The sequence below is a fragment of the Phoca vitulina genome, unplaced genomic scaffold (assembly GCF_004348235.1).
Source record: "Phoca vitulina isolate PV1807 unplaced genomic scaffold, GSC_HSeal_1.0 scaffold23, whole genome shotgun sequence".
Classification (NCBI taxonomy): domain Eukaryota; kingdom Metazoa; phylum Chordata; class Mammalia; order Carnivora; family Phocidae; genus Phoca; species Phoca vitulina.
The window spans coordinates 19342998-19358491 of record NW_022589726.1 but is presented as its reverse complement, the minus strand read 5'-3'; the positions used below and the strand labels follow the sequence as shown (position 1 = coordinate 19358491).

The following is a 15494-nucleotide window of genomic DNA, read 5'->3' as shown; positions in this document are numbered from 1 at the left end:
CCCTCATTTTGCTTTCTTTAGAGTTATAATTTGTTGATTCTTTTTCCCTTTGATTTTTTATTTCTGTGCTTTCATTTCTGTTACTTCCTCTCCTTACCTGTGGTATCAGATAAGAAGCAAAATGATGAAAAATGATGGGCCCTTCTTTTTCCCACCCCGGTATTCACAAAGAAAGCATTTTCTTCAGACCTATGCATTATGAATATGGCAATTTCTGCTGCACAGTGAAGGGGGATAGAAAGTATTTTCAGACTATATTTAGATTCCTTGTGTCCTTTATAATATTCTAGTTTTTAATCCAGTTGCTTTTGTATTTCTCCTTTTCCCATTGCTTCTCAGAAAAGATAATTTAAGTTGAACACAGTGGTCTTACTTGGGAAAACACTTCAGTCTCAAAGGATCCCACTGACTCACGTTTGGGAGCTAGTTTAAGTTTTGCTCAGACTTTGTGATACAAATCTGGTCTTGAGTAAATAAATCTGCCTCCAAATCTCTCCCAAATTATTCTTGATCTAAAGAACCCTCAAGAATATCATTGTAAGGGGCACCTGGGTGGCTCAGTCGGTTAAGAGTCTGCCGTTGGCTCAGGTCATGATTCCAGGGTCCTGGGATCAAGTCCTATGTCAGGCTCCCTGCTCAGCTCTGCCTCTCCCCCTGCTCATGCTCTCTCTCTCTCTCAAATAAATAAAATAAAGAATATCATTGTGAAGCTTGAACCTGCAGCAGGAAAATTGACCTGGTACAACTTTACCCTAGGGCTTGTCTGGACCAAGCCAGACTTTGGGAATTAGGGAACTTTTTTCCCTGGGGATGAGAACTGCTTGTTACTGCTCTTGAGACCCGTTCCAATGTTAATTTTGTAGAATTAGCTCATGTTGCTTCAAACCAGACAGATTTCTCAACCTGAGCCACAAGCTAGGAAATATAAATTTACTTTATTTATAATCTGGCATCACCACTGTGTAAGATTTTGATCCCAGTATGCATGGCTGGTTTTTCGGGACTTGGCACATAAGCAGGCTTTTTTCATTTGTCCAAGGGATTTCTGGGCATCATGAAAGGTGACAGGAGGTTCAGAGGTGCGTTTGGATATAGAGGCTTCACCTCCTTCTCAAAGTTCCTCAAATGTCCCAACTTCCTCTCTGGTAGCTGACATTTCTGTACATTGGGTCCAGCTGTCTTTTCTTGATCTGTAGTAAATGTATTAGCTGCTCCTGCCCAGACTCATCCCAATGCTAGTTAATGTTAGCCTTTTCCAAGAGTTCTCGCTGTCCAATTTGCCCCCACGGGCTTCTGTTGCACACTCTGTTGTGTAGGAGTTGTTTGAAGGAGCATTCTGCTCTGTTTGGGATAATCAGTTTCCAATCAGTATCTTGCTTGTTCTAGTATGTGGTGTTGTGAGCCAGTAGAAGAAGCAAGGCAACTTCTCCTCACAGCCAGAACAGTGGCATTTTCCATTCTAGCACGCATCAGGTCAGGAATTCTACCAGCAACTTCTTACTTTATTGATCTGTGTTGGTGGTAACAGGGAGCACTTTTGCCTGCCTGCATTTACTAGTGCGTGTCAGTCACTGCTAGCAAGACTATAGAGCTTGAGCTCAAGAAAGGCATTATATGAAAGACTATCAGGTCCATGAAAAGATCCTCAATATCACTAGTCATTAGGGAAAAGCAAATTAAAACCATAATGAGATATCACCTCACACAAGTTAGAATGGCCATCATCGAAGAGACAAGATTGCAAACACTGGCATGGCTGTGGAGAAAAGGGAACCCTTGCACACTGTTGGGATTAGTAAATTGGTTCAGCCACTATGGGAAACAGTATGAAGGATCCTCAAAAATTAAAAATAGAACTACCATATGATCCAGCAACTCCACTTCTGGGAATATATCCAAAGGAAACGAAAACACTAACTCAAAAAAGATATCTGCACCCCATGTTCATAATAGCATTATTTACAATAGCCAAGACATGGAAAATCTAAGTGTCCATTGATGGATGAATAGATAAAGTTGTGAGATATATACACAATGGAATATTATTCAGGTATAAAAAAATGAGGAAATCCTACCATTTTTGACAACATGGATGGACCTTGAAAAGTTGGACAGAGAAAGACAAATAAATACTGTATGATCTCACTGATGTATGGAATCTACAAACAAACAAACTCATAGAAAAAGAGATCGGACTTGTGGATACCCGAGGAGGCAGAGTGTGGGGGGAGGAGGAATTGGAGGAAGGTCGCCAAAAGGTATGGACTTCCAGGTATAAGAAAGAAAGTGCTGGGGATGTAATGTACAACATGAGAGCTATAGCTAACAGCACTGCCTGATACACAGGAGAGCTGTTAACAGTAACTCCTGAGAATTCTCATCACAAGGAAACATTTTTTTCCTCTTTTTCTTTTTGTCTTCTTCTCTTTTTATTGTATCTATATGAGAGGTGGTTGTTAGCTAAACCTACGGTGGTAATCATTTCACAATATATGTAAATCAAACCATTATGATGTATACCTTAAACATCTACAGTGATGTATGTCAATTATTTCTCAGTAAAACTGGGGGAGGGAAGAAATGCATTCATAGCCTCATCTCCATGACTTGGCATTGATGTCTGCAAGTACGGTCATTCACAATCATTAACCCTAATGGAAGGAGGAGGAGTCTTGGCAGAGGCCAAATGACCCAGTGACCATTTACATTTAACATTGCTGTGTAATTGTATGTCTACCTCGGCATGCTAACATTACGCCACACCACCTTTCTTCCTGTGGGACCTGGATGAAAATCTTGGAGAGTAAACTTTTTAGGTGGCCATAGTTAGTGTTATTTAGCAGTTATTCTTACTCAATTAAGATTTGTTTCTCTGAGCCCCTGTGAAGTAAAAGCAGCTGAATACCATTTCCAACTTAAGCTTTTACTTTAAGCTTCTTGAAAGCTGAAAGAACTCTCACCAAGGAGTTGATCTAAACCTCAGACTTCAGAAGAAAACACTTGAAGCTTCTTTTTTTTTTTTTAGCCTTCTTGACTCATGTTTACAGATTTCTTCAGCAATGACTTCTGGTTTATGGAGAAAAGATTTTAAACCAACTGACTGAGAGCATTTAGGTCTATCCCCAGGAAAACGATGAGTTCCATGTATGGTTGGTGTATTAGTTGAACATCTTTGGTTGCAAGTGAAAGGATACATGAAGGGCTGGAATGCTTCTGGGCTTCTGGAAGCCAGTGAAACCAGAATGCAGAGCCAGAAAGCTCCAGAGACCAGGAAGTATTTTTTCTTCATGTTTTTTCCCTCCATGTGTCTATTTCCTTTTTCTATCTCTTAGCTTACTAACTGCCTTTACTTCTCAGACATCCTAATATAATGACAGAATATGGCTACCACTTAGTTCCCAAATTTACGTGTTACCATTCCTTCCACCTGAAAAGACTACTAGACTGTCTTTTGTCCCATGTTAAGTTCCCAGAGGAAAAGATCAGGATTTAGGTCAGATGTCCACCCTGACATTTGTAACCTATTAACAGACGGTCACTTCCTACAAATAAGGCTGTTGGGGGCCCCGCTTTATAAAACAGGATAATTTGAGCCTCATGGCCTAATAATTTCCTGTTAAATGGGCTTAGAACTGTCCAGAAAGTTCTCAGCCCAGGAAAATTAGATTAGACTCATGCTAAAATTGTATTTTTTTAAATTTGATTGATTGATTGATTGATATCACAAATGCATTGGTTTGACTATTTTGTAGTATTATACTCTTGTTACCAATACAAATGACAGCTTATAGTTCCTATCTCCATTCATTTAAAATGGAAATAGTAATGGCCTTGAACAATCATCCAGTGTTCAGATCAGTGATTGTCTGAACCATTCAGGAAGATATAAGCTCTTCTCAAGGAAATCCAGGAAAAGAAACTACAACCATCCTTCAGTGACCTATTCAACTATTTCTTTTTTTTTAATCATGCTTTGACTTTGAAAACGGAACTGTGTAATTTTAGGAACCTAGAATTGAATTATTGACCTAGTATAGGCCCACCTCAACCGAGCCAAATACAATGAAGAACTTTTCTATCCCTCAGCAACTTATGAAAATAAGTCCCATAATACTGAAACAACTTTTATTTCTTGATGGTTGCTTTCTATTTTATACCACCAGTATCTTCTTACTTACCTGTGTGACTATGATACAGTTTCTCAGGGCCTTCGGAATCAGATTGAAATTTCAGCTACTTAATCTCGAAGAAATAAATATCTCTGCCCTATTTTAAAAGACTTTTAAAGAAGATTCTTCAGCTTTTCCTCTACTGCCCACTGCCACATACTCCTGTGTGTATCCACATTCGTGTATAAGAAAATGAGGTGGGACCTTGAATTTGTTCTGATATACAGTGGGTCATAGCTAATGACTGAGCCAGGACCGGAGTTCCTACTTTCTGATTTCCTGTCTGATGCTCTTTTTGAACAGTCTTTTTTTTTTTTTTTTTTTTAAGATTTTATTTTAAGAGAGAGAGAAAAAAAGAGCACGATCGGGGGGAGGGGCACAGGGAAAGGGAGAAGCAGACTCCCCACGGAGCAGGGAGCCTGATGTGGGACTCGATCCCAGGACCCTGAGATTATGACCTGAGCCAAAGGCAGACACTTAGCCAGCTGAGCCACCCAAGTGCCCCTGCACAGTCTTATGAGGAGAAAAGAATCAGGTTAGAAATGTCTTGTGTCCTGTGCCTTGGATGTAGACAAGTTCTTCCTAATCCCTTTGGTGGCCACAGTCTCCGTGGAAGGTCCATTCTATAAGAAAACACAGGCCTTTGCATACTTTTGTATCTCTACAATCTTAATTCATAGCTCTTTTTTCTTTATTTCCTCTTAGATTCCTTTCAGGGTATCTGTGTGAGAGGAAAGAAAATTTCTCATTCATTTGCTCTTTATATAAAAATATGTTAAGTACATGCTTTGTGCCAGGTCCTATGCTAGGCATAGCATGCATTACTATTATTGGACTCAGATAGAAAATTCTATTGAATTCTACTTTAAAAATTCTAGGTGATTACTTGCAAAACACAGCAAAGAGCTGTCATGTCCATACTCCCCATTAGATCACCATGATACGAGGTTAGCCATGCAGTGTCATTATCCCAATCATATCTCTTTGATGAGGGCAATGTGTGTAATAGTGATAGCTTGCAAGTGTTAAGTGCCAGGTACTATACTTGGTATTTTACGTTCATTATCTTATTTAAGCCTCACAACAATCCGGTGAGGGGTATTGTAAATACCTTCTTATAGATGAATAAACTGAGGTTCAGGCAAAAATGGTTAACATTTAAGTCATTTACTGTGTACCAGGTACTGTGTTAGGTGCTTATATGAATTATGCTTAATCCTTACAAGAGCCCTATGATAGTCAACATAATTATTCCCATTTTAAAGATGAAAAAACTAGGATTCCAAGAGGTTAGGTATATTGCTCAGGTCATACTAGTAAGTGGTCTAACTTAGTTAAGAGTAGTAATTATACACCTAGCTTCACACTTCAAAGCCAAGATTAGGATTTCTCTTGAATTTTAGTCTAATATTCCTGCCTTCAGAAGTGGATCATGAGTCCTACAGACACTTGGCCTCCACTCGTATTTGACATCTATATGCTACTTTCTGGTGCTTGAGTCTTACGTGACTTGAGTCCTATGTGTCAAGGCACTGGGACTGCCTTCCGTCTGTCCTGGTACACTGGCCTCCCTGGAGTGCTCAGTGCTTAGTTGGCCATTTCCTATGGATGGCCTGATGTCTGAGCATGCCCAGGAGAGTCTTAAACAGAATCCGTTTTGACCCAAACATCATGAACCCACCACCATGTTTTCCTGTGTCTCCTATCACTGATACCTCCCTTACAGTTAAGAAAGCTACACGCAGGTTCAAATTTGAACCAGTGGCTTGTATTTAAACCTCAAATTCAAGTGGGTTAGATTTTGTTTTGTTTTGTTTTCAATCTAGGACAGAAAAAAGGCCAGCTGTAGAGAACAGGGCATATATGTGGTCCAGAGAAGGTGTATTTGTAAATGGAAAGACAAACTGTAAATACTGGGTTGATAATAATTAACCTTTTCAATACATTGGTATTTCCAGAACTCTTGGGAAAATATTTATCGTACTTTCTCACAACTTGGCTTTTAAACTTTCCAGTAGTTCTCTGTCCAACCAGGAGACCTCCTCAATCCCTGATCTTCCCATTTGTTTATTCAGTGAATATTTACTGAGTACCTGCTGTGGGTTAGGCAGTCTAGATACAGTTGTGAATGAGACAGATAAATAATTAATTATAAGCATGATAAATGCTATAGAGGAAAGTATAAGGTGCTATTAAATTATTAATAATAATGGGGGAGGGAGAAGAATTGAAAGTCAGGGAAGGCTTTCTGAGGGAATTGCTATTTAAGCTGAGCCTGAAGAATGAAGAGGAGTTAGGCGGGTAGGACAGGGGAATGGAAGGAAGCATTCCAGACAGAGGGAAGAGTATGTATGAATGCTCTGGGGCAAGTAAGAGCCTGACTCATTTGAGGAGCTAAGCAGCAGTCAGACCCAGGAGAGTACTTCCAGGAGGAAAAGAGCCGCATGTTGGAGAAGGAACTTTCTTTTTCTTCTTAAAAATTATTGACTTAAGAATTAATACTTCTGGAAAAATTGATAATATTGCTGACCCATTGTTATTCCCATGGCATAAGAGAGAGAGTGGCCATGGTTCAAGGGTGGTGCTGTGGGGAGGAGTAGAAGCCAGTAGCTAAGAGGGAGGCTGGGGGAGGTGGGGAGGGCTCTGAAGTGACTCTGATTCTGGGGCTTCTATCTCCTCAGGCCTGAAGACCATTGTGGGTGCCCTAATCCAGTCAGTGAAGAAGCTGTCAGATGTGATGATTCTGACAGTGTTCTGCCTGAGTGTCTTTGCCTTGATTGGACTGCAGCTGTTCATGGGCAACCTGCGAAATAAGTGTGTTGTGTGGCCCATAAACTTCAACGAGAGCTATCTGGAAAATGGCACCAAAGGCTTTGATTGGGAAGAATATATCAACAATAAAAGTAGGTGGCCCCTTCTCTTCAAGGGGCAAAAGACAAGTCTGTCTCTAATTTACATGGTCTGACGCCATCACTGGGCTTTAAAAAATAGTTGGGGCCAGAAAGGAGTCCAGTGCTACTGAAGTTATTCCCTGTCCCCGGGGTAACACTGTGTTCAGAAGCGTCTCTGGGTTTTTTCTCTCCCTTTAAAACCCAACATGAAACTCTATAGCTTTTTCACAGGCACCCCTAAACTTTTGCTTTCAAAATCAGGCTTAGGAGTTCGATAAAAATACCTTTTGCCCTAGTTGGGTTACCTCGGATGGTTCAGAAAATGCCTCGTAAGCTCTCTTCATGTTATTACGACCTTAGTAGTCAGTCTGGTGTGGGAAGTCAGGTAAATCTCTAAGTAACCATTTGAGCCCCTTTCAGTGAAGGAGTTTTAATAATTTCATTTCAGGAACCACAGCACTTGGGTCTGCACTAAGGAACATTTGGTGTGGTAGTACTTCCATAAAATAATTGGGAAAATTTAGCAATATCACTGTTCATCACCCTGGAGGAACTAAAGGCACTTAAGTAGCCATTAAAAAAATGTTATTGCAAAGGCAATTTCAGGGACACATACAGGAAAGGGGAAACATGCCTTCTAATTAATACAGGACAATGTAATGTGATCAGTGAGGGTTTTAGCCTCTCTTTGGTAAAGAGAAGTTTAAAGGATAGAAGGCTAAAGTTGTATGGAGGAGTAAAGAGCTCAGAAAACTCACTTTCAGACCCCTTAGACTCAAGCACCAGAAACTAGCATATAGATGTCAAATACGAGTGGAGGCCAAGTGTCTGTGAAAAAGACATTGGATTAGGGCTATATGGTAGCACTTTTCATTTTTAAGTATATATAAGAAAATAATTAATGGGAAAGAATTCTTATCAGGTTTTACTCTGTCAGAAAAGATTTATATGAGCTAAAATCAGTGACTGTTTCTGCTGGGGCTAGTTAGGAACAGTGTAACCTTATTCTCTCATTCACTTAAATCTGCCTTATTCATTTCCTGCTCTTTAAACTTTTCTAGCAAATTTTTACACAGTTCCTGGCATGCTGGAACCTTTACTCTGTGGGAACAGTTCTGATGCTGGGTAAGTAGCTCGCCTAATTTTATTCTTCTCCCTTAAAATAATGCGTCAGATGAAAATGGGCAATATTTTCACTTTTCTTTGTACTCATGTAGTAGATCCTAACTGGGTCTGACATATTGGTTGACTCAGAGTTTCTTCCTGTTTCATATTCGTCCATCCAAAATTGGCATTTCACTAGTAGGTGAATGTGCCTATAGTCTCAAGCCAAAATTAAAAATGTAAAAGGCTAAGGATAGAGTCTATAACACCAGATACCTTCCCTGTCTCTTGTAGACTCCCCTCATTCTATTATAACACGATTAATAAAATATAGAGTAGGGACACTGCCTTGATGATAGATTAGTACCAAGGATGACCCAAAACATAGCAGGCCTGATGGCATGGGGAGGGAACAGAATAGCAACGTAATATTTTTCTCCATTTTTAAAAAACATTTTATTTATCTATTTATTTGAGAAAGAGAGCCCACAAGCAGGGGGAAGGGGAGAGGGAGGGGGGAGAAGCAGACTCCCTGCTGAGCACGGACCTTAAGTGGGACAGGATCCCCAGACCCTGGGGTCATGACCTGAGCCAAAGGCAGCCGCTTAACCAACTGAGGCACCCAGGGGTCCCTTTTTTTTTTTCCATTTTTAAAATATTGTGGTAAAATACGTAGAACATAAGATTTACTCTTGTAACCATTTTTAAGTGTCCCGTTCAGTAGCATTAAGTACATTCACAGTGTTGTACAACCATCAACACCATCCATCCCCAGTACTTTCCATCTTCCCAAACTGAGACTGTACCCATTAAACACTAAATTCCCATCTTCCCCTCCCAGTCCCCTAGTGACCACCATTCCACTTTCTATCTCTATGATTTTGACCACTCTAAGTACGTCATGTAAGTGGAGTCATACAGTGATTGTCTTTTTGTGACTGACTTCTTTCACTTAGCATGATGTCCTCAAGGTTTACCCATGTGATAGCATATGTCAGAATTTCCTTCCTTTTTTAGGCTGAATGATATTCCATTGTCTCTGTATACCACATTTTGTTTATCCATTCATCTGCCAACAGACACTCAAGTTGCTTCCATATTTTAGTTATTGTGAATAATGCTGCTATGAACACAAGTTTATAGCAACATAATGTGAATCTTGATTCTGCTACTTTCAGCTTTGAGACTTTTGGCAAGCCTTTCAACTTAGGTGAGCCTCAATTTCGTCATCTATAAAATGGATTTAATAAGTCACATTCTCAATTCCTCAAAGGGTTATTTTAATGATCCAATTAGATAACATACATGAACGTGCTTTGTAAACAGAAAATTATATAAATGTGAGGGTGTCAAATCATTATCCAGAGTATATTGGTCCTCTAGGAATTAGTGTTTTAAGATGACCATGACAACTAGAAGTCCGTTTAATTTCTCTATCAAAGTAGATACTAGAAATTACATTGAAATAACTATCAGGTGAATCTAAAAGCAGGAGAACTGATAAAACCAAGGTCACTGAAATCCCCAGTATGACTTAGGTTGTCGTTAAGGTTGCGTATTAAGAGAAGAGAGAGGGGCGCCTGGGTGGCTCAGTCTTTAAGCGTCTGCCTTCGGCTCAGGTCATGATCCCAGTGTCCTGGGATCGAGCCCTGAATCGGGCTCCCTGCTTGTCCGGAAGACTGCTTCTCCCTCTCCCACTCCCCCTGCTTGTGTTCCTGCTCTCACTGTGTCTCTCTCTGGCAAATAAATAAATAAAATCTTAAAAAAATAAAGAGAGAGAGAACAGATGATTAAGAGGAACTTCTAGCTGGCCATTTGTCATTTGGGATAGTAGCTAAGATGAATTTGGTTGAATTGCACATTGATGTGAATCTAGGACAATGATTCTCAAATTTTGGCATGCATAAGAATCACTGGCATGCCTCTTTAAAATGCAGATTCATGGCTCCCATGTCCAGAGCTTTTATTCCTAGGTCTGGGTAGGACATAGGAATCAGCATTTTTAAGAGGCATGCCTGGTGATTCTGATCCTAGGCTGTTCCCAGAACATCATTTTTTTTTCTTTAAAGTTGACCTGACTAGGGACGCCTGGGTGGCTCAGTCAGTTGAGTGTCTGCCTTTGGCTCAGGTCATGATCTCAGGGTCATGGGATTGAGTCCCGAATCGGGCTCCCTGCTCAGCGGGGAGCCTGCTTCTCCCTCTGCCTGCCACTCCCCCTGCTTGTGCTCTATCTATCTCTCTATGATAAATAAATAAAATCTTTAAAAAAAAAAAAAGTTGACCTAACTACTTTGTTCTTTCTTCTTTTTCCTTTTTTTTTTTAATACCTATTTTTTTGGCCTGACTTTCTAGATGGTTACTTATTATCTCCACAGTCCTGGAGATAGCTTAGAGTTGATGTTTGGGTAGAATTATATTGAAAAACCCTCAACTTCCCTTTCTTTTCTCAGGCAATGCCCAGAGGGATACCAGTGTATGAAAGCAGGAAGGAACCCCAATTATGGTTACACAAGCTTTGACACTTTCAGCTGGGCCTTCTTGGCGTTATTTCGCCTTATGACCCAGGACTACTGGGAAAACTTGTATCAGTTGGTAAGTAGTAACACCTCTTTTTTTGAGTGCTGCCTTTTTTTTCTTTGGTGACAGAATTTGCATGAGGGTTTGTGGGTTTGGAGACATTCTGTGTAAGAGACCTTCAGTGAAGATATTATATAGGATTGTAGGATGTTGTTTCCCAGAGTCAGCTGGTTTACAAAATTAAATGAATTCTCCCAGCTCTTGTCCCTGTTTCTTTAGTAGCCAGTCACGTGTAGCTGTAGAGGCTCACGGTCTTGACAGCCTTTTCCCTGGCCTGGGAATCTGCTATCTCTGTTTACTTCCTGTTGTTTCACCAGACCATCTGCAGTATTTCTCTTCTCAGATTTTTGGCTTAGAACATCTTTTTAGGGAATATCAATTAAACATACTGTACAAGGCACTATGCTAGACATTATAAGGATGAGATTTCTATCCACAAGGATCTTGGATTCTCAACGTTATCAACATTTGTGAGATTTGTTTTTTTTAAAGATTTTATTTATTTATTTGAGAGAGAGAATGAGAGAGAGCACATGAGAGGGGGGAGGGTCAGAGGGAGAAGCAGCCTCCTTGCCGAGCAGGGAGCCCGATGCGGGACTCGATCCAGGGACTCCAGGATCATGACCTGAGCCGAAGGCAGTCGCTTAACCAACTGAGCCACCCAGGCGCCCCATTTGTGAGATTTGTAACACATCTGAACTTGTTCAGGCAGGTTGTGACAGATTCAAAAAAAAAAAAAAAGGTCTACCATTCTGTTGGGCTATCTTGGTGACTGTAGGCAAGTCATTTAACTTTGCTGGTGGTGATGGAGAAGTAAGTCTGGGTGATTGCTAAGGGTCTTCCAGCTTAGAAATTCCATGATAATTCATTGTTTTCTATTTGACTCTGTCATTTGGTGATGCCCGTTTGAGAATGAGAAACATGTCTCCCTCAGATATGAAGGATCTCTTGAAGGGAAGCTTCTAATTTTCAGATCCCATAAGGAATTCTTACTTTCCATTGGACAGCCTAGAGTTCTCTTAGGTTCAAATCTTTCTCGTGAAATATTTGCGGTTGTTGCTAAGTTCCATTAAATATTTGTGGTTGAAAAGAATAACAATGAAAACTAAGTAATAGTGGGTCACATATACATAACCTAAAACCCAAGTGTTCTTTGATGTCTGTTTGCTCACTAATAGTGAAGGGAATAGTCCTAAGATCTTCTTTTCTCTCTACTGTTCTTTATGCCATATCCCTCTTTAAAAACCCACCTTCTTGCTGAAGGATAAGGAAGGATGTCACTTAAGATGGGGACTTTCTGTGACTTGGACCTGATCCCTAAGTTGAGTTTGTCTATTAATGCTCTTTGAGGACCCATAGATAAATGAGCTGAAGTCTTATATTCTTTTCTTTATACTTGTTTTAGAACCAACTAACAAAGTCAAATATAATTCTTAGCTCAGAGCATTTTTTCCTTTAAAAAAAAAGAATCAAGTGTTTTTCCATGAAAGGAGTATATTAGGAGTATTTGGAAATGGAAGAGGATTTTTTCTGTCACAATGAATGGGAGGTACTAGTGACATTTACTCTGAGTTGAGGAATAGAGGAAGCCATTTGGCCATTGGGATGCTAAGTGCTCTGCAATATGAAGGCGCACCACACAATAAAGGACTGTTCTACTCAAAATGCAGTGGTGCCCCTGCAGAGGAGTATTATCCCACGAGTTATTTTCAGCCTGGTTCATTTGATGCACATGACTCAAAAAATGGTTTCTGTCTTGACAGACTTTACGAGCAGCTGGGAAAACATACATGATCTTCTTCGTCTTGGTCATCTTTGTGGGATCTTTCTATCTCGTGAATTTGATCTTGGCTGTGGTGGCCATGGCTTATGAAGAGCAGAATCAGGCAACCCTGGAGGAGGCAGAGCAAAAAGAGGCTGAATTCAAAGCAATGTTGGAGCAACTTAAGAAGCAACAGGAAGAGGCACAGGTTGGTGATCAATTCTTTGCTACAGTAACTTCCTGCCAGATCACCGTGACTAAAGCTCCATCTGATTGTCATTCCAGTTGATCTTTTTTAGGCACATGGTCAAACAGAAGTCATTAATCTGATTAAAATAACCCAAGTAACAACTGCAGATGGTTGATCCAGTTATTCCATTTGTCTTAATGGCCCAGTTGTTTGTTAATATGATCTCTAGTTGAATTTCTCAACTGTTTAGTGTTCAGCTGCTCTGGTGGCTGGGAGGAAGACAAGTGGCCAGAGCAGGGTATATAGTGTCTCATGTAAGCACAGCCTTTTTGTTGAGGAAATCGTTAGGATCTCCTTCAGAGATTCTCTGCAGTCATGAAAATATTGGTTGTAATTGAAAAGAAGACACATGTAAGATAGTAAAGTAAAATTTGAAAAACAGACTAGTGATCCCACCACCCTAACCCTTTGCTTTCTGATCCTTATCCAAATACACAAATGTTTTTATACTGTTGGGCCCATAATATATAATATAGTTTCTTAGCATTCATTTTCAGACTTGCCCCAAAGAAATTTTTGGTACCAAGAAGGCAGCTAAGTTCTTGTCTGAGAAACTCGAGAGAATAAATCCCAGAGTTCTCATCACTGGGTTCTGCCCTGATTACGTAGGGCCATGTGCCATAACACAGATCAACCAGAAAATGGAGACAGCCAGGTCCTGGCCACAGTCTCCTCAACGGGCTGGTCCGCCTTCCTCCTTTCCCCTGCTTCCCCCACATGTGGGAAAGGAAATGATCTGCACTGGTCGCGTGGCTTCGGGGGGCTCCAGTTAACAGCTTCTGACCGGCCTGCCACTGTGGCTCCTCCCCTAGGCTGCTGCAATGGCAACCTCCGCAGGCACTGTCTCAGAAGATGCCATCGAGGAAGAAGGTGAAGAAGGGGCAGGCTCTCCTCGCAGCTCCTCTGAAATATCTAAACTCAGTTCCAAGAGTGCCAAAGAAAGACGTAACAGGAGAAAGAAGAGGAAGCAGAAGGAACTCTCTGAAGGAGAGGAAAAAGGGGATCCTGAGAAGGTGTTTAAGTCGGAGTCAGAAGATGGTATGAGGAGGAAGGGCTTTCGGCTGCCAGACAATAGAATCGGGAGGAAATTTTCCATCATGAATCAGGTAAACTCTCTGCGCTGGGTCAAATAAGCCTAAGAAATTCTGCTTTTCCTAATCTCACTTGATTCTCGAATTCACCGTCGGCTCTTCATTTTCCAGCCCCTTCCCTACATCCTCTGGCCTACCTCTCCATGCTCCATACTCTTCCCTAGAGGCAGGCTTTGTGGGTGTGTTAGGATGGTCCTCTGCTCCAAGGCTGTCCTCCCCACCCCCAACTGCTCTAGCCAGCCCTAGGACTGTGTGATCACCTTTGGCAGACTTACTTCAGCCGGAAGATCCGTGTCATACCAGTGGGCCTTCCATTCTGAAACTTCAGGAAGTACCTTTCTCCTTAAACCTTGGAACATCAGAATTTAGCTTTCAAACATCTCTGTTTAAGAACTGCATATAATTGTAGGTTAAAAAAAAAGAGTCCTGAAACTCTTTAGGTCACCTTATTTGAGTGTGGCAAATTCTAGTAATTAATTATTCTAGATATAGTGTCATGCTGATAAATTAACCTACGGTAGATTAAAAGCCTCCAGTTGTAGCCAACTTTGATAAATGGGGAAACTAAGAGAAAGAGAGAGGAGAGGACTTATGGATAATTGCTGAGCATTCTGTTACTATAAATATTACCACATAACACCTATTTTTGGATTTCAAAGAACACCACCAAAATCCAATTCTTAGGCCATTTAATTCCCCATTTTAAGGAAATGCTAGAAAGTTTGTATGGTATAGAATAGATTACACTTACCAGTTTTATGGCAGAGTACCCAGTGTCTTTTTTTATCTCCCAGAGATGCTTCACTGTGCCTCTCCCTTGTATCTCTCACCTCCCAGTTCAGTCTCTGCTAGTCCTGTTCATTTTATCACAGCAGAGTCTCTCTCATGTCATCCCCTTCTTTCTATCCTATTAATCCTATCTTTCTATCCTATTAATCCTGTTAAAGTTGAGACCTTTGTTTTGTTTCATTCTACTACAATTAGCCAATGCAGGTTAGTTTCCTCTGATCTTTCTCCCTCTCCTGCATGTTTTCTATACCATTGACAGAGTGCTTCTTAGTAAAACAGAGCTCTCATTATTCACTCCCAAGCAGTCACGGAGTGCCTGTCATGCGAAGGGGGTTATGACGGGTCCTAGAGATTCATGGGGGTTCGAACACCGTCCCTGTTGTGAAGCGGCCTCTAACACTTACTTCTGTAATAGCATCGGTGGTTCCATATTGTTCCATAATTGCACTAGGCTGGAGTGTTTTAGAGGGCACAGATCTACCGCAGCCTGGAGGCTCGGCAACGGCTTTCTTGGGAAGGTAAATAAGGGACAAATGGGAATTAGGTAATGTATGTGTGTGTTGGTGAGGGAGCAGTAGGACAGAAGAAAGGTCAGGCCAGATTTGGAAGAAAAGTACCTTCCGGTATGGACACCCCAAGCTTGAATTACTTGTTGGATAACCAAGTAGAGAGGTCTTTTAGACACACAGACAGGCAAGTGATAGCTTTGGGAAGAGGTTCTGAGGTGAGAGACGGTGACTGGAACCGTGAGACTTGAGATACTCAGAGAGGTTGTGTCAGGTAAAGAAAGGAATGGTGGGCTAGGGACACGACCACTGATGTCCGTGGGCATTGGAGATGGAGCTCATGAAGGAAAACAAA

The 15494-nt window shown here is 40.9% G+C and overlaps 1 protein-coding gene across 4 annotated transcripts in view; it reads left to right on the top strand.

Moving 5' to 3' along the window:
- Positions 1–15494, top strand: part of SCN8A (sodium voltage-gated channel alpha subunit 8) — a 177579-nt gene that overhangs the window by 92069 nt on the left and 70016 nt on the right. For all 4 annotated transcript variants that reach the window (XM_032420680.1, XM_032420679.1, XM_032420678.1 and 1 more), the window contains exons 7-11: positions 6851–7072; positions 8122–8185; positions 10615–10756; positions 12505–12711; positions 13566–13859. In XM_032420680.1, the coding sequence (XP_032276571.1) occupies positions 6851–7072; positions 8122–8185; positions 10615–10756; positions 12505–12711; positions 13566–13859 (929 nt within the window). The remainder of the gene's footprint in view (positions 1–6850; positions 7073–8121; positions 8186–10614; positions 10757–12504; positions 12712–13565; positions 13860–15494) is intronic.